The 21,952-nt window shown below is 44.5% G+C and overlaps 1 protein-coding gene across 1 annotated transcript in view; it reads left to right on the top strand.

Moving 5' to 3' along the window:
* Window positions 1-21,952, top strand: part of LOC308125596 (partitioning defective 3 homolog) — a gene marked incomplete at its 5' end in the record, with an annotated part of 413,756 nt that overhangs the window by 380,927 nt on the left and 10,877 nt on the right. Inside the window, one exon of the mRNA XM_080489471.1 lies at window positions 12,557-12,677. Within this exon, the coding sequence (XP_080345597.1) occupies window positions 12,557-12,677 (121 nt within the window). The remainder of the gene's footprint in view (window positions 1-12,556; window positions 12,678-21,952) is intronic.

Raw genomic sequence — 21,952 nt, forward strand, 5'->3', positions numbered from 1 at the left:
TCTCCCTTGTCCGTCCATCTGTCACAATCTGCCAACCTCCTGACCTTCACATTGATTATTACACAATATTGATAGCCTCTTTTGAGACGATGCTGCCAGCTTTTTATTTTCATTCCCTTGTCCGTCTGCGTGGCCATTACTAAAGGTCACGACCTCTGACCGCTCCCCTCCCTCTTCCCCTCTCTCTGGATTTCGGGACATGACTCTTAAAGAGTTAATCCCGTAATGGAGACGACGGCATCAGCGGAGCAGGAGGGGAGGAGGTACAAGCTTCTCTCTTCTATATCATCGCCTTCTTTTTTTCCCTTCTCTGTACCTCCCCCCCAACTTTACATCCCCCTCCTCCGCACTTAAGACTGGGACCAGCTGCGCCAGGAGCAAAAAAAAAAAAATCTTTGGAATCCATCTTTTTAATTCTGCTTTATTACACCCACTATCAATATTGTTATTGTTTAAAGTGGCTCCGGCTCTGGCTGGGCGCTGACTGACGGGCTTCCCACGGCGCCTCCCTCGTTAATTATGTATAGAGGAAGTAGCGGCGGCGCAGGGGGCTGCGGTGGAGAAGGCCGGCGAATGGCACGGCGAAGGAAAGCCACGAAGAACTGGTGTGAATTATTTACCGTTGGCTCGTGGCTCGCCCGCTGAGCGTCAGGCACTGACATTTGGAAAGGGAGCGATTGTCTGCATTCGGCACAGTGTGGCGTCGTGCCGAAGTGAATGAGACTCTTTACAGGTGTGAGACTTTCAGAATGAAGCTGGAGGACCCCGATGCCCCGATAAAAGACGGGATTTCTGCTTTGTTTGTTGGCGGCTAAAAAAGGTTTTAGAAGAAATTTTTTTTTAAATGGAAGTACAGTACATGTGTGGCCAAAATTTGCCACAGCGGAGACTTGAAAGCTCCACTGAAAATGATGCACCAGATGTCAAATGATACATCTCTGAATGCATATGTAATGCATGGTTAATGCACCATTGCTGCTCCGGTCCATTTGAAATCTAATATTAGCCTTTATATTACAGGACGGTGACACTTTGGTAACGTGCGAGAATAGATAAAGCGTAAGAGTGTTTCAGCTGCATCATAGCGGGTTTATCTGCTCCTTCGCATGCTGATGTAGTTGCATTGAAAGGCCATGACAGTGTTTTTAATGCCTTTACTCCACAGAAGGGTGATTATTCACCAGCATGTCAATGCCAGTGCAAAAATTTTGCTTTACAAAATAGCCTTGGCGAAGACTCAAATCTCTGCTTGATGGAAAAATCTAACTTTGAGTGAAGACGCAGTGGCACATTCCTCCCAAAAACTGTGGATTTAATCGACTCTTCATTTTCACTAATGAAGAAAGAGAAAATGTTGTACTATTTAACTATAAAAGGGAGTTTTGCTGAACTTAGGATGTCAGTAGATTAGACTGAGATCTTCCTTGGACCGAATCTGGTGCATCTGGAGAGAAAGAAACAAAAAACATCAACAGACTGGTTGCAACAACATTTATTTTGTTACTCCTTTTTTTTTTTTTAAACATGCCTCCAAGATGGAGGGATGTTTATTCCACTTTATCTGACTTACTCTCACACCACATTCATGTTAAACCCTGGACCGGTCTCCAGTCAATCACAGGACAAATACACAGGGACAGACACACATTCATATGAGGAGTCGTTTTGCATATTTTCTTATCAAGTTTCAATTTTGATTATTCCCAAAAATTATAATTTCCCACATAAACACCGTCAATTTTTTCAACATGAATTTGAAACCTCAATTTGTACACATCAGCCTGATAAAATCTTGGTCTTGGGAGGTTCTGGACTTGGATCTGACTCCGTCTCGGGTGAGGTGGTCTTGATCTCGACAACACTAAAGATTTGTGACTAGAACCACAAAATAATTGCGCATTAAGATTTGCTCTTCCAAATAACAAGGTAAAATCCCTTTTTGATTGTCAAAATACACACACACACACACACACACACACACACACACACACACACACACACACACACACACACACACAGCAGGCCCTTGAAGGCCGGCGACACATCGTATGAGTTTAACAATCTTATAAGTCCACAGCGAGATACACTGTACAACATGACTGTAAAAACTTTGGGTACCACATGAAGTTTGCTGCGTGCAGATTCTGTGATGAAAACCCAATCTGAATCGTTCCTACGATGTACGTGAATCAACTTGGATGCGCAAAAATGAAACGCCATCAGCTTGCGCCATCCATTTCACGAAGAAAATACTCGCCCCGCACGAACGTCGCCCTCGCCCTTGTGGCATTTCTGTATTTGGAGCGAAATCCGTAAAAAGGCCTTTTGCTGTCACATCTCTACAAGTCTGTCTTCTTCCTTTCCATTCTCCATGAAGCATTTTGCCATTGGAAGCCACAAAGCTACTCGGGTTTAGTGCTGATCACTACGTCATTTTGCAGCAGTGTCACCGTCAGACCATATTTCTGACACTGTCCGAATTTTATCGCAGGTCGTCTTTGGTCGCCATGACAACGGCCGTCTGAGACCAAAGATAGGGCCACTATTCTATCACGATGGTTTTCTTTCATCTGGGACGGCTTAAAACGGCCGGCTGTGCAGCGGGTATAAAGGACAGGAAGTTTGCTCTCCCCCCAAATTACAAAGTCTCTTTTTGAACCACACTTTGAGCTCATATTTCTCAACTTTATAAAAACCCATGTGGAGTTGTAACATGTTGAAAATGCCCTTCTGCTGTGCCAATAAATTGTTCAAACAGTGCCTGGCATGTTCTAATGTAAAACGACATGAGTTATCGACTGTAAACCTTATTTGTCCTAATTGCAAGCAGCCCTTCCCATCAATTATTTCCTGCATGTAAAAAGAACATGGCTTCATTTTGTTCTCCATGATGGTGGAGACAAAACGTTGAAGCAGAGGCCCGTAATCCCAATCCAGATATTCAGAGAAGCGGGCCCACTCACAGCGAGGGAGAGTGACTTGCTCTGAATAATACATTTACAGTCAGAGACACATGCACACATTCACATCAGAGACAAGACGTCAGAGCAGCACACTTTGTAATGAGACAAAGCTGCACTGCACGATGATGATTAAAGCAACATTCTTTTCCTTCAAACTTGGCTGAATCTCGCGCCTGAACTGTGATACAGTAAATCATTCATTTTACCAAGCGCCGCATGAGGAGTGAGAGAACGCGCATGTGACCGGTGGAGCCTCGCGGCGAAATGCATATATTTCACGTGTCCCCTCTGCACGGTGTTACAGTTGTTTATGTTGCTCAGATGCATCAGATGAGTCAACATTCCTCTCCGGGCCGGGAGAAGCAAGAATGAAGTGTCAGCCTTAAATAAGGTGTGAAGGCCATAGGCTAAAATATCCATCTAAACAGGTTAAGCCAGCTTTTTATGAGCCCATGGAGCTTTAAAGACAGCTTTTACAAGATATCAGCTCGCCTGACACTAAGAGGCCAGAAGAGAATTGAGCTGGGGGTATACGATGTGACTCCTATATGGACCCTGACACTCAAATATTTTGTCTAAGTATAGGCCGGCGCCTTGAAATATGAAATGGTTTGCTGCATTTTGCATTAAGGGGGACCTGGAGCGAGTGCCGGGACGAGTCACCGTTTGCTGGTTTCTCTGTGAAGTGCCACTCCAAAATAGCTTCGGCAGAAGAGCCGGCGGGACAAAGATCTGCACTTAGACAAAGAGGAGCCGAGTTGATCTTCAGGCAAATTTGCTCGGGGGCCTCAAGAGCTTTTGGTTGAAAACGAAAACTCCTCGACGAGCAAACCAAACATCCTACTTACTGAAAGGTATTAGAGAAACATTAAAATGATGAACTCATTTCATCTGAAGTCATGTTACCCGGTCATGGCCGAGAGATTCACTACTTTTGGTTTCCTTTTGGGAAAATGTGTTTCTGTGTGCCCCTAATCCTGAAATCACTTCATGAAGTTTTCACTTGCAGATAAACTTCGCTGTGTGTCGGGTATGAAGCGTGGCCGAAAGCAGGAAATGCATGATGCTATGGGAGCACGGTGGCTGTTGAGGAAGCTCGGTTTCGCTAAAAGCGAAAGCCGTGTTGCTCTGAAATCAATAAATGTGATCTGCATCAATTAGCAGCAGTTGTTTTAGTTTAAGTTTCATACACAGATCTCTTAAATGTTTTATGTTTTGACTCAGCAGCTCATGACTCCACGAGTTTGCGCATGACTCATGACTCAGCAACTCAACTTTTATTTTCCTTTAAAGGTTTCTCAAGCTTTCTCTTTCTTTGCGGACATAAAAGAAAATAAAAATCCTCAATGTATTATTTTACGACTTATCCAAGAAAGAAAGAAACTTTTATTGATGTTAAACATTTTAAAATTCAGCTTTTTTCCTCCCCCTCCATTCACATGGAAAACAGACTTTTTTTGAACTCGACTCCTCTAATTCACACCGACTTCAATTGAACAGCCACCGCGACGTCCCGCGTGTCCTTCAAACCCGAGTCAGAGCAGCTGCCACTCGCCTCACAGGATCACTTGAATAATTGATATATTTCCGGACTGCACCTGAGTTGCCATCTATATATATATATATTTTTTTTTTGTCGACTATATTTACTCCCATGTTCTGATTATCCTGCCGGCCTTGCCACAGCGTTGCCGCGAGCCATTTCACCGGCCTGCAGAGTACCTCTAATTTTAAGCATGAAAGCCACAGACCATATATTGGAAGTTTGGAAAAAAGAAAAAAATACACAAACAACCCAAAACAGTTTTAGTTCGTGTTCTGGAGGGGGGAAAAAAATCACACCTGTTTCCGTTTTAACCATGAGGAAAACATTCACATGGGGGGGGGGGGGGGGGCACTCCACAGACGTCACTTTTTCCCCCCTTGTTAATCAGAGCTCCGCTCTACCCGGTCACGCCGTCACACCACTGCCACGGTCAAGGCAGACACCCCCCGAACGATGGCCTCTCAAGACCCCTGAGGATCACATATTCATTCATACAGACTGCAGAGTGCAGCAACAGGCCCCGTCCAGAAGTGGATGGGGTGGAGGGTTGGGGGAGGATGGGGGGGGGGGGGGGTTAGCTGGCGAGGCGCCACAGTCGGTGCATCAGTCACAGGAGGACATGGGTGAAGTCAGAGCCTGACAAATCCAGGGTATTATCAGGCCTTTGTCCAGCCTGCAGCTGTCACTTACCAGGCTAGTGGGAGAGGATGAGGGGCGCTGAGGGGAATTCATGACCTATCCCTGGAACCGCAGAGGAGTGCCGAGGCATTTCGAGATAAAACATATGGGAAGAAAAGGAAAAAGAAAAAACAAGTTGGAATTTTTATGAAGAAAAGCCTGAGAGAAATATCCGGGAGGGTGGATATATGCTTCAAATGGAGCGAAATCACGGCAGATTGGCCGATATATGCTGATCTCCTGTGAAGAGGAAGGACCTGTTTTATCTTTGTCCCTCTCCCCTTCAAAATGACCAGCGGTAATATAGATCTAATCTCCTTCTATCATTACGGTAGGTCCCAAAGGCTTTCCAATCCCCCCCCCCCCCAAAAAAAGCCTCATCTTTCTGTCTTTGAAATAAATGAAAGTCCACGAGGCAATAGAATGAAGATGAACTGAGCCTTTGACTTGACGCAAGATTGCCAACGGGGTCCGAACTTAAGAAGCCCCCCCCCCCCACACTCACACACGCACACACGCACACACACACACACACACACACACACACCCTCCCTCCCTCCCTCCCTCCCTCCTGTCTGCTGCGTAGAGATACTCGGGGCTGGGAAACCAGATAATCTGATAGAATTTCAATCAACAGTGATCAGATAAAGCGTCACAGAATGTCTGATTTTAAAGTCACACTGACGCTGCAGCAGCCGAGCCCCTCGTTTTTGGGTGATTCTGTCATTTCAGCTGAACATTCCGTTACAAGTCGCAAAACTCCTGTCAAACTTCATCCCTTGAAATTCCATCCCGAGGATTACAGCACTCGGCTGCTCTCATTCCAGCGGGCTGGGATTGGCCCCGCTGACCTCCGGTATGCTCATATGACCCGTGTTACACTCTCGGTGATTGGATTACCCCCTTTATTGGCCGGTGGCAGTGTTTATGGGGCATGTTGAGACTCAGCGGGGCTTGGATCCACCAACAGAAGCAAACAGGAGGACCGCGGCGTGGTTCGCATCTCGGCCTTAAGCCTTGCGGTTTGTGAGACATCTGCCAAATCCTCCCGGATCAAAAGGATGACTATTACACACACAGGCATCCACAGACCCCCAAACTCCTGCTTCGGTGCGCTCATGACCCCTGTCAACGGGTCTCTTTTAGAAAAGAAAAAAACACACACAGGTGGGACGTGGGGTCACACATGCGCAGTGAACAAACGGGATCTTGCTTCAGTAATCTTCGGCCGTTTCCGTGACGCTAAAATGTCAACAAACCCGGGTGTCTGAGCGTGATGAGGAATTTCCTCAATACCTGATGAAAACTTTCACATTTATCTAAAACCGTTGTTAAAACATGAATTATTGTTGTGTGCCAGTTTGGGACTTATGTTTGACACCCCTTGTTTACCTCTTTATATATAATTATATTTGATCTCTTCATTTGTTCTCTAGTTTATGTTCAAGTAAAGCGGGAAGTGGACGGACAAAGCACATGGATTTTAAATTTGCACATTTTCTGTGTTGGTGCCTGACTCATTTAGAACGTGGAAAAATGGCACAGATTCTTGTAAACAAAGGTTTTGGGTTTAATTTGATGCCTGACATGACATTAACATCATGAGTGTGTTGTTGTTAGGTGTTCATGGCAAATCGGGTGTGTTTTATCCTGAGCGAGCTCATAATCCTGATATTAGGATCTCACAACACACACTATCATAATACTGTGATCCGAACTATTTATGCACACTCAATAAACCTCCACGATTATTTAGAAATGATCTTGGTTTTATATAAGAACTTATCCGACTGGACATATCACACAGCGCCGCATGTCGCCTGGAGGAATACTCACAATAACTCGTTAATGCTTTACACAAAAGTTATGGGTATCAATTTCCACTTTCCCATGATAGAATAAAATATTGTTTCAGCTTGGACAACCAGAAGTAACCTACATTGCTATTGTCTTTGACATTTTCGGTCCGGTGCCCTCTTGTCATCACTTTTTGAGTGGAACAGAATCACGTGCATCTGTTTTTATTATCATAGCCAGTCAATTTACATGACTCAGCAGTTCACGGTTGAAATTTGAATATTTGCAATTCTTCACACAGATTACAGAAATCAAGGCAAATTATAATCAAAAAAAAAAAAAAAAAACTTTGAAGGGACTGAATGATTTATTTTCTGGAAAACAAACATCTGCAAGTGAAAAAAAAAAAGCCTCTTGTGAAGTTTTCCATAATTTGCAGGGCTCCTTCACATTAAGACCGTCACTTCAGGCACCGTCCAACTTCCAGTGGGACACTTGTGTGGACGCGGATGAGCCGTCCTCCATTCTTCTCACTGAGTGCTTCATCAGCTTGACTGCAGCCGCAACCGTTCACAAATAAACAGATGTGGACGAGGCCGCTGCAACGCGTGTCTCAGACGTGAAGCTTTTCTGTGAATCAGAGTCTCGTTTCCCCGGCACCAGAAGTTTCTCGTCCTCCAGCGTTGGAGAGAGTCGCTTGCAGTGGGAACAGAGCGTCGCTCAGCTGGTCCTGGATGCTCGAGGTTTGACCCGACTCGGCATGCCTGCGGATTCACAGGTTCATCTCTGTCAATAAGCCCTCAGCCGGGCTATAAATACAGCGGCGGTGTGACTTTCCTGAACGCCAGTGTCTGGAAAGTGAGGAGGAGACAAACAAGCGAGGGGAGCGAGCAGAGCCTCCTTTGTGCGTCTCCTTCTTTGGACGTGGCCAACCCGAGAGGTGACATTTCAGCCCCGCTTATACCCGCACATGAATTTTCAGCGATTCTCATTATGCCGGGGACAGAGTGAGCTTCCTGGCTGCGAAAACGCTGCGGCGTATGTTACTTTATCCACCGCCGCACATGGTTTTTAATGACCCCACGGGCCCGTTTTCCACTGAAACTCATCCGATCATGATGCGGCCGGTCACCCTGCACCGCCAACCTGTGACCTTTTCTCCTTCGTACACAAACACATGGCTTGTGGCACAGCGACGAGCGGCAGCACTCATTCATATTCTCATGGCGCCCGTCTATTGCTGGGGTGTCACATTCTTCCCGCTGACGCGAGTCGCCGCTCGCCTTGTATTTGCGGAGCTTGTTTCCGACGGCCTCCATGGACACCGGTGTATTCCAGGGGCGGCTTTATAGGCGGCGGCACATGCTACATGAGCGACAATCACGCTGACTAATTACGCAGCGAGGCGTCGGAGCAACGAGGCGTCGGAGCAACGAGGGCCTCCAAGCGACGGCCACCGAATCCATCTTCTTCATGTTTCCGCGACGGGTCGGTGGCACGACGGTTTTCCCGGCTCCTCTCTTCAGCCTTTCGTCATATTTCGAAAGCGTGGAGCAGTTTCCAAGAATCCCATCAATCCCCCCCCCCTACAGAAAAGCCCCCGCAGATAATCTAGATATTGCGTACGCCTCCTTTGAACTGCTGTGACAAATTCCCTCCTCGTTAAAAAAAAAAAATAAAAAATTCCAGGCCCGCTCCCAAACCCAATTTCCATTTGAGAAATATATTGAAATGCTACGCCGCTTGTTTAGCTTTTCTTTTTCTTTTTTAATTTCCTCAAGATCTTGTCTTTGCTCATCTTCTCCCTTCACGTCTTCCAGCAGCTACTTTCATTTTATTTTCCCTCCTTATGCTTGAAAGTTGTATTACGTAATGAGCGTGTACGGTTTCAAGCGGTCTCGATTTCATCGCCCGAGGTCTCCCCGATCCCCAGCTGCTTCCTGCGGCCCCAGTGGCGGCTGCTTGAGATGCTGATGGTAGCGCTGAGGGTCAAAGAGAAAAATTTACGAGGCTGTTTGTTCGGAGCGAGCGTGGTCTTCTCTTTGAGCGGCCTTGGGGATTAAGCTAATTGCAGGCTGCGGACGCCATAGATCCGCGCGCGCTCTTTTCCTATACTCATCGCATTCTTGTCAAACCTCGAGACAAGACTGTACTCCAATGTATGTACCGGAGAAACATATGTTTTAGTCAACGTGAAGGTAATCTATTCAGAAACACAGATGTGTTTTCCCCTTCGGTTGTATGCCGTGTGTGTGTGTGTGTGTGTGTGTGTGTGTGTGTGTGTGTGTGTGTGTGTGTGTGTGTGTGTGTGTGTGTGTGTGTGTGTGTGTGTGTGTGTGTGTGGTCTCATTCTTATGCAAAATATCTGTGGGGAATAGAACACCTTTGGGTGTTGAGATGATTTTGCATCAACAAACAAACTGAACAGATGGACTCTCTGTCTTCAGGTTTGTCGCATCGGTTTTCTTTAACGTTCACCATCAGAAAATCCTGATTACGGAATCATGTCAAAGGTCGCAAAATACATGTATTCCCTTTGAAGCTCCTTTATGGAAAGTTTCAGTTATTACTCCTTTGTGCAGATCGCAGCAGTGAGTCGCTTCACTTTTGTTTTGGCTGTTCACCTTCGAGATGTACGACTGGTGTTGCCTCCACCGTTTACTTGTTTAAGTCCCTGTTCACACGATGTTTCAAGTGGAAACTTTTTGGTTTCGGAAAAGTTTCGAATTTTGAACAAAAACGATGTCCATCTAAATGGAAGCAGCAGAAATATGTAGTTGGCATGCCAGACCAGGAGTTGGCGCTGTTTGTATGGATAATAATGAAGTTGGATTTCTATTCCGGTGACTCTCGTCTGTAAAATTACCAAGTCCCAGGGGAATATGGACTGGGAGTCATGAAAAGCTGAAGGCCTCTATTGTTGGTATTGTCATCTACTCCTACATGGGCAGAAGAAGTATTTTCTACATCCAAAGTTGCGTTTCCATCATTTCCATGGAGTCCGAGCTTTTTCAAAATGTTCAATGGCTTCAAGCTTTGTCGCTGTGGGAACAGACCCTGAAAACGCAATGAAAGTTTTCCATTTTCCCTTAAAAACATAATGTAAACGGGGCCTGAATAAGGAGTTACTCAACTAGATAGACTCAATACACCACCTTCTGGTAGAAACAGGCATTACAACATTGGAGAAACCGAGCTGCCCATCCAACTGGCTAACACACAGTAAGTAGCGACAACACAAAATTGAGGTTTGAACAAACTCTTGGTTCAACTCTTTAAAAAAAAATAAAACTACATACGTTTTGAATATATTCAAATAGTACTTTGAAAGATGTTCCTACGAGTTTGCATTCAAAACGTTTCTCTTTCTTGTATTGAATTGTAACCACTGAGAATATGTGTTGGCAAGTAAATATTTGTGTTAAGTACAAGTACCCAAAAGCTCCACTTGAGTCAAGTAACGATGTATCTGTACTTCGATACTATATGATACAAGGTATTACGAATGATGGACCTAATCGATTTCTACAGCTGTTTATCATTAAGTACAATTGAGTCATTTCATTTATTTCAAAATTACATTTGCTATTCAAGCACCCTCAAGCAAATAGAGAAGGAACATTGATTTTGTAATGAACAGTCATAAAAAGACTCCACCATCACCCGGCGCCCTAAAAGCATAAGCCAGCTCACACCCCAGCGAGCCACTTAATTACCCACATCCACATAAAAAGCCTAATGTATGCTCCCTGCACTCCCGCGCATATAAAGCTATAGGAATCAAATGGAGGATAACTAATACAATTGATTTTGATCAGGCAGTACGAATAACAAGATAAACCGCGCCTCCCGTACGAGCGGCCATTTATTGTGCTTTTAATGAAGCTTGATTGGCAGCGCGTCCTCGCGCCCATTATCATCAGGAGGATGTGCTCGTTCTAATCTGCAATTATCACTGGAAATTGCGCTCGGAATCCTCCGGGTCCAAATGGGCAATCACTTCCACCGCTGGCGTGCGAGCCACCTGCGAGTGCTGCTCGGGGCGGACGCGCAGACGGGGTGGGGGGGGGGCTGCTCGCTTCGTCCTGGCCGACTTTGCTCCTCTTCCATGTTTTCACATGCTCTTGATTAACCTTTCTCTTTTGCACTCGGCGCCGTCCCCGGGAACAGCCCTCGCACCTAACCCACCCCCCCGACCTCCCTTCTCCTCCCCGGCAAGAAATTCCTAACCTTTGGCCACTCTCATCCCCATGGCATGCATAAAAGCGGGCCTATTATCAAGCCGGTTTGTCTCATCATAATTATGCGTTTTGTCATGTGCTGCCTCTGTAGCCGCTGATAAAAGGAGAGGCTGATTAAGCGGAGGGAAGGCTATTGATTCCTATTGACAGGCCCCTCAAAGCGCCTTAATGAAGGGGATGTAAATGAGGGTTTTCCACAGTGTGTAACGACTGCGTGCCGTAAAAAGGCCGGCATTCTTCTGCAGTCTAAAAGGGACACGCATCACTCGCAACGGGACGCTGGGGACACGTTCAGTTCCTGGGATGTTTGGGAGGGCGGGGGGGGGGGGGGGGGGGGGGTCAGAGGTGCAAACAGAAGTCCCGACTGTCACATGGAAGGATCCGCCAAATAACGTTCAGAGGTGTCGATACTATCAAGTGACGTAGGCCCCGTTTACAAGACATGTCAAGTGAAAAAAAACAAACATCGTTTAGTTGTTTTCATGCAATATGGAAAGTTTCAGTAATTCCTTGTTTGTGCATTCGATGGCAGCAGTTTCGTTATTGCCTTTAACTTTAAAGATCTAGATTGTTTACAAGATTGTCTACAGGTGTAACCGCCCCCACATTACTTCATTTTAAGGCTCTGTTTGCGCAACATTCCAAGTGAGAATACATCGATTTTGCATTTTAAGAAATGTTATATACGATGTCTGTTTACACTGAGATATGGTTTTACTTTTAGGCTCTGAGCTCAATCTGCCATATTTACTGCTTGTCTATTCATTGGTATGCACTGTCCAATTCAAATAAATCAATGAATGAAACGGCAGAAACGCTGTAAATGATGTAGTGTTGGCTGTTTGTTTTGTTTTTGGAATGAAGCCACACACACACATGCACACAGAGTGAGCTTAGCCAACAATACGGTAAAAACACTAACAATGGGAGAACACGGACATTTGCATGGACAGACGAGCAAGTTGGATTGTTATTGTGGAGACTGTCGACTATAAATCTAATAAGTCCCAGGAGAATATAGACTGGTTGCCATGACACCCTGGAGGAAACATTGTTCTGATTGTCCATCTACTGAGCATGTGCAGAAGAACTGTTTGCTGCGGCCGTGTTGCAAATGCACAGTAGCATTATTTCGAAAAGTTGCATTCTCACCCGTTCCCACAGAGTCAGAGCAAGTTGCATTTTCGGTGGCGCCGAGCACCTTTGCCATGTAGCAGCTGCTGCTTCACAGCGAGGAGCTTCCCAGAGGATTTCCATGTGAATGTATTCAGCTAACCTCTCTCTCTCTCTCTCTCTCTCTCTCTCTCTCTCTCTCTCTCCCTCTCCCTCAGCAGTCAGATGGCTCCCAGCAACCACGACCGGATACAGAGGCTCAGGGACGAGTTCCAGCAGGCCAAGCAGGAGGACGACCTCGAGGAACATCAGCACACGTACAGCTTGGACCAATCCTGGGTGAGTTTATTTGCAGTACTTTATCTGCGTTACTTCAAACAATTCTGTTTGCTCGTCTCTTGTTGACTACAGTCCCCCGTTGATTTCATCAGATAAGCAGGAGGTAAAATTACAGTGGTGATTTTCTCTTATTTTTTTGGTTCATTCCATGTGATGAAAAAGAGAAACTCTGAGCATAAATGGGGTTTGCCGCTTGCGATAATCCCCCGGGGAGGATCTTCAGTAACATATATCTGCACACTCCAATTAAGGAGGGCCGTAAATTCCTGCACCCCGGGGACTGACAGTAATAACAATCTTTCTTCTGAGAGGAGTTATAATTGATATGACACAGCATGACGCCCAGTACAACATCAACATTCAGCGTTTGCGTGAAGCGCCCCGGTCGCCTGATGCCGTCATCCTTCTGGGGCGGCAGACGCTCTCCCACTGCCAGACCCTCTGACGCATGTGGCTCAGAACTTCAGGCTTCATTCCCGACCGCTGCCAGAATTCTTTGACTAATTTCAAATATCCGACTCCGACCTCTGACCTGAAGCTAATTGCTAATTAGCCGTGTCTGTCTGGGCCTTTTCGGGGCCTGGAGAAGTGATGGCGGTGAACACGGCGAGGGTTTGATGGGATGGTCTAAGAGGGGAAGGGGGCCGACGACAGCGAGCCGCACTCTTCATTTTAATTTCCATTAGACTTGATTAAAGGGAATTTTTTAAATGAACACTTTCTTCTATTTTTTTTTTTAATTTAGAATTTGAGATGAGTTGCTTTAAGCTGGTGCTCGTCCTCCTCGATTGGTCCACAATAACAATGGGATTTATTCTTTGTAATTGGAAAAAAAAGTAATCAGGTTAATTCATTTGTTAATTCAGTCACACTTGAGCTCGTGCTTCTTCACACGTGCATGAAAAGTTCAGCTGCATCGACAGTTTAAGGAAGGAAGATGTATCTTATTCCAGTTTTTACTTCACAGTCTGTTTATGCTGCCAAGTTGGAATCAATACAGAATAGAATAGAATAGAATTAAACACAAGTGAAATTCTTACTAACACATTGATTGGGAATAAATAAAAGTTGAATTGTTAAGAAAGTAACCCGAATGTTTAGATTACATTTTAAATTACAAAACATAAATAGAATTATGTCGTATTTGTGGAAAAAACTTTCATCTTTTATTAAAAATGCAAATATGTTGCTTAATAGGTGGGATTAAAAAAAAAAAATAAACGATGCTGGGGTTAGGTTCATAAATGTAAATATGAAAATGTTTCAATAAGGTCAAACTTTTATTTATTTCATTTTTATCTATCGATGTCAAAATGACTTCAAAAAGGATCAAGTTAAATTATTGAGAATATGTAAAAAAAAAAGGAAATATACAAAGAAAAATAGAGTTTTCTTTCATAAATAAAGTGTAAAGATATACAGAGATTTTAAAGAGTCCTTTATAGCAGCGACTGGATGGTAAATAAAAAAGAGTCGCACAAGAAAACAACACAAAATCTAAAAGTGGGATAATAACAATGATTGGATTGAATAGCAGAGATGATGTTAGCATTGCACAGAATATATAAATACATGTATAATGTACATTGCCCTGCAAGATATTAAAATATATAAAGTACAGTAATTGAAATTAGAACATTTGGAAAAAATTAAAAAGTGAAAGATTTATGCAACATTTTAAGGCTAAATTCAAAATATAGATAAAGGTCAAACATCCTTCTGGATTTTCTTCCAAAATGCTACATAAAGTTTTTATAAGTTCATTTTCATCATCTTGAGCCATAAAGGGTATATTTTCCTCCCCGTGTCTGAACACAGACATCCCGCTGACTCCTCCGACCTTGATGCCGAGGGGAAGCGGCCAACTGTTGCACCAAGCCGAGCCATTTTCTAAATTGTGGGTCACCGTGTCGAACCCTGAAAGTTTAAACATCTGCAATTTTCCCTGTCGGGGTAATGGCTCTGGAGTGGCAGCTCACGTCTTCCTCTCTTTGTTTTGTTTCTTCTTCTTCTTCTTCTTCTTCTTCTTCTTGCCGTCTGAGTGAGTTTGGTTAAAAACAGAGCAGAGGAAGACAGACTTTATTTGCTCTGGATTTTTTTTTTGGGTGTTTGTCCTGCTGAAAGTAGTGACAGGACGTCTATCAGTGTTTTCTTAATAAAACCCATTTCTCTCTCTCTCTCTCTCTCTCTCTCTCTCTCTCTCTCTCTCTCTCTCTCTCTCTCTGTCTTAAGCGTTTCCTCAGCGCTAAGCAGTCGTCTTCTCCGAGCCTCTCGGCTCCTAATTGCTTGTGATTGTTGACTTTGTCGGGCTGGTAAGAAGACAGAAGTCTGTTTTATTCCTCCTCTTTCTTGTCCTTCCCGCCGTGTGAAGGAGGATCGGCCGTGGCGGAGCTTGTTAGGCGAGATAGACGCCCGGTCGTGTTTTACACTGACACTGATTAGGAGGACTCGGGGGACTCGAGGCCCGTCCTGCACGACAGCAGCCGACTGCATCGCAAGCCACTCTATTCACCGAGGGAGGGAGGGAGGGAGGGAGCGAGGGAGGAAAAGACTATAAAATGAGATGAGTCAGGAATGAAGAGCAAGACGAAAGATAAAAAGTGCGACGGAAATGAAGCATCAAACATTAAATCCGACGGCGCAACGAGAAAAGGGAGGAAAAGATGAATACAGGGAGACAGAAACTGAACGAGAGAGGCAACGAGGGGGATGGTCAGAAAAAATGAGAAGAAAGAAAGGATGGGGAAAAGAGAGGAAAATGTTTGAGAGCTGAAAAGATGGAAGAGAATCAATCGAAAACATACGAGAGAGAGGAACACAAATGATGCAAGAAGCAAAAAGATTAAGAAAAACAGAGAAAGAAAAGAAAGTAAGAAAGAAGAGGACAAAATAATGACAAAGGAAGAGAAAGAAACAATGAGGGTAAAGTATTCTTATAAAGAAAACAAATAACAAAATGAATGAAAAAAGAATAAAGGAATCTTTGAGAAAGAACAGAAAACCAAAAAAAAGGTTGATGAAACACAGACGACAGAAGAGAAACAAGAACAGGACTAAAGAGTTCTACGCAGAGGAAAACAAAGAAGAAGAAACAATCAAATGAACGATGAAAGAAATTGGAAAGAAAAAGAAGAAAATTGAGAAAGAAAAGAACTAGAGGTGAAACAAAAAGAATCAGTGAGAAATGTAAAGAGAAAGGACAGAACACAAAAAAAAGAATGAGATGCGGAGAAATGAAGACCAGAAAAAGAGAGTAAGAAGAATGAGAGAGAACACAGAAGGAAGAAGAAGAAAGATTGATCAAGGATAGATAGATAGATAGATAGATAGATAGATAGATAGATAGATAGATAGATAGATAGATAGATAGATAGATAGATAGATAGATAGCAGCCGTTCAGCTGGGCTTTACCCCGACGTCGCAATCGCTCGCCGACCAGTAGGTGGCGACGATCGTATCAGATGAGCCACGCGTCGTGGAACGAAGCGGCGGCCCCTCTATTAAGACCTCAAACGTTCAGCTCTGGTAACAGAGGAAACAGCCGTCGACTCTACAGTGTCCCCTCGAGGTTCCCCCAGGAGCCGTCCTGGAGCCCTCCCATCGCACGGTGCAGCCCCCGTTGCCATGGAGAATCCGAAGTTCATCTTTTATTCACCGAGCCACATGCACACTGCAGAAAACGGTGGGACTCCCAGGGCCAGTGTGTCGATCTGGAAAACTTTACGGAAACAAAATTGCAAAGGAAAGACATTTTAAACTGGAAACGTTGTCATGTGATATAAGCAGGGCTCGTCAAGAAACAATTTAAATTGGTGACAACCTGGCTGGATTTTATATGAAACTCTATCAATTTCCTGTTAATCTTTTTTTTTTTTTTCTTCTTAATAAACAGAAGCATGTCTCCAAATTCAACTGTTAATAATGTAACTCCATCACTTCGTTGATTGATCTTTGACTCATCATATCTGTAGAGACACTAGTAACCAGTAAGTCATTTTAAAGAATTTAATCAAGAGAAAGTTCAGATATTCCAGTAAAGGTTGGTGACTCAGTATCGCGGTGTGAATATGTGTGTGTCGTCTGCGTTTGTCTTGTGACTCCACCGTCACCCAGATTCTGCTGGGATTAGCTCCAGCACCCTGCAGCACCTGGGATACAGTCATGGAGAAGACGAATGATTGTTATATAGGTCTTCTCTTCTTTTCTTTTTTTTTTTTTTGTGGTGCACTTTAAAAAAAAAAAAAAAAAAAAAAAAAAAAAACACTCTTTCATTTCCCACCGCTGATCTTGTGGAGACGCCTGACCACCGAGGTGGCTGGATGCCCAGCGGGTAAAATTTACAGCGACCATCAAAGCATTTGGGGAATATTTTCCTACAGTAAATGTCTGGAAACCACAACTGGCACGATTTATTTATTTATTCATTTATTTGTATATTACAGTTTTTTCAGTACATAATCAAGCACTTCAGACTGAAGCATTTCACTCCAAAAACTGTAAATCCTGAACGAATTGTTCATTCGTCTTGATGGCGGTTGAGCCAATCCAGGACGGTGACATTGGATAGAGGGTTCAGCCTGGACGGGCGTTCAGTAACAGAGACACTCGGAGACACTCGAGGACACTCGGAGTGACCAATTAACAATCCAACCGGCACCTGACCGAAGCTGACAGGGACAACATGCAAACTCCCCGCTAAGAGGTCCCACCAGGACGACTCTGTCGCACCGCAACGCTTCATTTCTGGTCATGAAGTGCCGGTACGGGGACACGAGGTTTCTGCCACAGCCCGACCTCCAGTATCTCTGCTGGAGTCCTCAAGTCTGCTTCCAGCGTAATCGAATAATGACTGGAAGCACCTTCAGCTTTTCCCCCCGTTAGCGGCAGTCATCCACTTTTACTTTTACTTTTACTTTTACTTTAACACACACAAATAAAGCCTGTGTGGTGTTCTCCCACCTTGACACCGTCGCTCCCCGCTGCCCTCTCAGAGGGGATTTCCAGATGTTCATCATAAAGTCGTCCCCCCCCCTCTCTCTCTCTCGACCTTTCACAATAAAATTTATTTGTGCCGTTGGATCGCCAAAACGAGCGTGCCCACTCGCCGGTGTGAGCGCTGTGCTGGTACCTCGGCTCAAACACGGAAACGTTCGCTTGCAAATCCTTCATTACTGTCAAATTCTTTTCATTTCATTCTGACTTTTATCGCTACCAGGACACATGTACATTTGTTGGGCTTCTGCAAATGTGCTTTTAGGTGGCGGGGTCTCTAAAGGCCCGTTTACAAGACGTTTTCAGGTGAAAACAGAAAACTTTCTGGGTTTTCCGGGTGTCTGTTTACACGACAACAGTGTTTGAAGCCACTGAAAAGGGGAAACCCTTGACACCCCCCCCCCCCCCCCCCCTTGTCATTAGCTATCCAACTTTGTTGTAAAGTTTCATTGTAAACGCAAAACGAGGCATTTTTCACTTGAAATAATGTCGTGTCAAACAAGCCGAAGAAAGAAAGAACAATGTCCAGTGGACAATAAATCAAACGTGAGATGTTTCGCTTCATAATTCCTGTCTGAAAGTCTGCAAAACATCTGAACATCCTCTGAACAGCAGCCAGTCGCCTCTGTTGTTTGGAGGTTTTCATGTCTCATTAAACGTCTTGGACACATGGAGGTGATTGTCCTCTACTAAATGTCTGAATTGACGACAAGAACAACCAAGTTTGGCTGGTTTATTGCGTATTTGCTGTCCAAACCTCTCTGAGCAGCAAACAACACCGATAAAAGAAGAAAAAAAAAAAAAACAGCTTCCAAACAAACCTCGGCGCAGCTCGATATAAATACGACCGCAGCACGGACGAACGGCGTTCAGCGAACCAAACACAGGATGTGCGGCCGTCACAACGTCCAAGTCCTCGGTCTGTGCAACAGAGGAATTCTCGCCACTGTTCCAGCGACTTCTAATTTATAAGCCACCGCGCACTCACATCAAGTAAAATACCACAATTATCCCACAAGCGCATTTAGCCCGGCACACAGCTGGGTGAAGCAGATGTCATGAACGTTTTGCTGCAGGATAATATACATTGTAAAGTTATCCAGTATGGAAAATATGCGTGTTGTTTGGTGTCGTGGTAGAAAATACCAGCGCGGCGACAAAATCCGACTGAAGTCAAACACGTTTTAATCAAAGTTTGTGTACAAACTGAGGCGCAATGACGCACTGAGGCCAGGAGTCTGCTTTTATTTTGTAAATAAACAAAGTGTTTATTTCGCTCAGCTTATATTTAGACCCGACTCTGAACTTTTGGCCAAAAAGGGATTTATATTAAAAAAATAAATAAATACAAACTGGGAAAAGTAGCTAAAACCACCATAAATGGGGGAAAATGCTATTGAAGGTTTAAAATGAAAATGACTATAATTAGTAAATTCTACTTTTCATGGTTGCAAAATTCTAGGCATTTCCCAATAAATGGGAATTTATGCAAATAAACGGGAGTAAAGCAGGAATTTACTAAATGGAAGTTTAGCTCTTAATAGGGAACTTATATATAGTTGGGAAAATATGTATTTTAGTATAATCCTGACCAATACAATGACATTTAATGCAGGGCGATCGATTATAACCCCTATTTCCAAAATTCCCCAACTTAACTTCTTCTGGAAATTTACCTGGAATTTTCCACAAATGGACCCGGGCTCACGTATAATCAATTGGCCGAATTGGGCCGGCGCGTTGACTTTAAGAGAGAATCATTATCCCACCAGGGGTTCGTGTCAGCATGTGGCGCTTCGCTGCCATTCTCTCGCTTTACCTCTCTCGCTCTCCTCACCGCCCGTTAGCAACGTAAATGTCTTCCACATGTGTGTTTGTGGACGGCTGCTCTCTTGAAGTCCGTTCCGCGAAGGCGGCATCGCGAGGAGGCGTGTGGGCGTCAGAGCCAGATGTTGGCGCTGACCTGTCACAGCGGCGCCCTGCTCGGACATCTGACCGGCTTTGAACCGAGAAATCTAACACCTTGGGCCGTCTTGCTTTTGGTTCTTGAACTTTAAAAGGCTCAGCTCTCACCCAGCTGCCTTCCTCCTCACTGATTTTTGATAGCTGCAAATAATTTTCATAATTGCGTCGCCCCTCCCGCCTCCTCTGTTTGAACAGGTGGACAAATCTTTTTTTTTTTTTTTTTTTATTTCCTCTTTGTCTGTCACACCACTGAGGAAACGGAGGGGAGGGCTGGAGAGAAGAGCGTGCCGTATTGACATCATTTTTCACATTATTGGATAAAAAACAAACACGGACGTCTCTTTGATTTGATTTCAACAAATGCCATGTTTTATACGGCGTTGTATTCCAGGCCTAACATGGAATAATCCGATTCTCCTTCCCTGGATAATGCCATTACGCTGACTGATTTTCTCTCCTGGCTATTTCTCATGCGTTTCTCGCTGGCATGGCGTCACCCAGCTCGAGCCGTTTCAGACCGAGGCACCTCCGGATTCCTCGCCGCGTCGACAAACTTTGGGCCTGCGTGACTAACTATTTTCTCGCCGCGACGTCTGGTTCCAGTAAAATAATTTGGCTTTTAATGCGCCCAAACACTTTGGAAACATGTTATTGCACGGAAACCCGAAGCATGTGAGGCCAATTCTCTTCACCCGCGTGGAAAACCATTATGTTTTTAGGAGTCGCGGAGCCCGGAGAAAAAGACTCGCTATTGACACTGAGTGAAATGTAATTGCACTGTTATTACAGCTGTCCAACCGAGAAGGAAAGCAGCCATTTTGCCACCACAAGGTGATTTTACCTCCATCAGTTCGATCTATCACATGCTGTCCCTCCATCATCAGCACTCAAACCTTCAAGGTGCCGTTTAGTTTTGAAACTCAGCCAGCCAGTAAAATACTTTCTTTTTCCTTAACGTGTGCACACCATCCGGCTGCCCGCCACGCGGCCGTCTAAGCCTCGTGAGCGTTTCGACACTTGGTCAAGCAGCACATGCGACACCTTGTCGGCTCCCTTCGGTTTAATTGGCTTGTCATGTTCTTTCATCTGCGAGCTCGTTAGCGGTGCGCCCGTGTTGAGGGAGATGACGTCTCCATGTCAACCACGCCGATGATCACACAGCAGAAGCACAAGCAGAATCGGGTGGTACTCATCTATATTTGATGTGATCTGCACACCGGTGGCGTGTTTTTTTTTTTCTATCGAAGCACCAAATTGATGCAACATGTACTTAATGAGGGCGGGGACTTCCACTCCAGCTGATACACAAGTTATCCGTCAACAGCAGCTGGAAATGACCAGGACTGATTTATAAACCTTCATGGAAGTTCAACAACTTAAAGGGGTCATGTGATGCAAAATTCACTTTCGAAAAGTTTTCCAACAGTAATAATCGTCCCCATACCTGGAACGTCGCCCCAGAAGGGAAGAAAGTCTGTCCTCTCTCTCCCTGGCTTGTTTCAGGTTTTAAAAAGTGTGTTGCTCCAACCAGCCAGTCAGAAATCAAACCCTATATAGTGTCATCGGGGGTTTAGCCAATCCCAATGAAGGTCGGCCCTTCTTTTGACTCCTCCCAGATTTAGGCATCCCGGCTCTGGCACAAGGCACCACGAGAGGAAGTACTTCCTCCTCTTCCCAAGATGGGCATGTGTGGGCGGAGCCAGTGCAGCTCACACAGACACAGCAGATTCTGAATGGAGGAAAATCAATAAACTTTGAATAAAATGTTTTTGGACCAACAAGATCATGTGAAAGTGTTGAAAAAAATGGATAGTACCCCTAAAAACACAACTTTTTTGAAAACAGCTCACATGGGGGAATTTTTCACTGTGGAAATGAGTGAAAATGGGGAAAACAAAACTTTTCAAAAACACTTACTCCGTCTCCATCTGTTCATACGAATGTCCGTGTACTCCCATCGTTAATGTGTATAGTGTGTGTGTGGTTTCATTATTTATCTTTTAAACAGCTGCTACTAGTGGCCCAACATGAAAATTACAGAAACAATGTGTTTTTACTTGAAACCTTAATGGGAATGGAGCCTAAATGCGGCCTGCTGCGTCGATTTTGGGAATTCTAACACGGTAACTTCCTCTGATTAATGTTGTCATGACGGTCCAACATTTGTCTGAAACAAGTCGTTCTATCTCCTTGTCTCTTTGAGGAAATCTTTTCCTAAGCCAAATTCTATCTGCCTTGCCAGCAGAAGCAATGAGCCTGCTCCCAGCCAGCATTCAGCGACGCCAGCCTCTTCCTCTTGTGTCTGTCGGCTGATGTC

The sequence above is a fragment of the Lipophrys pholis genome (assembly GCF_963383615.2).
Source record: "Lipophrys pholis genome assembly, chromosome: 20".
Taxonomy (NCBI): domain Eukaryota; kingdom Metazoa; phylum Chordata; class Actinopteri; order Blenniiformes; family Blenniidae; genus Lipophrys; species Lipophrys pholis.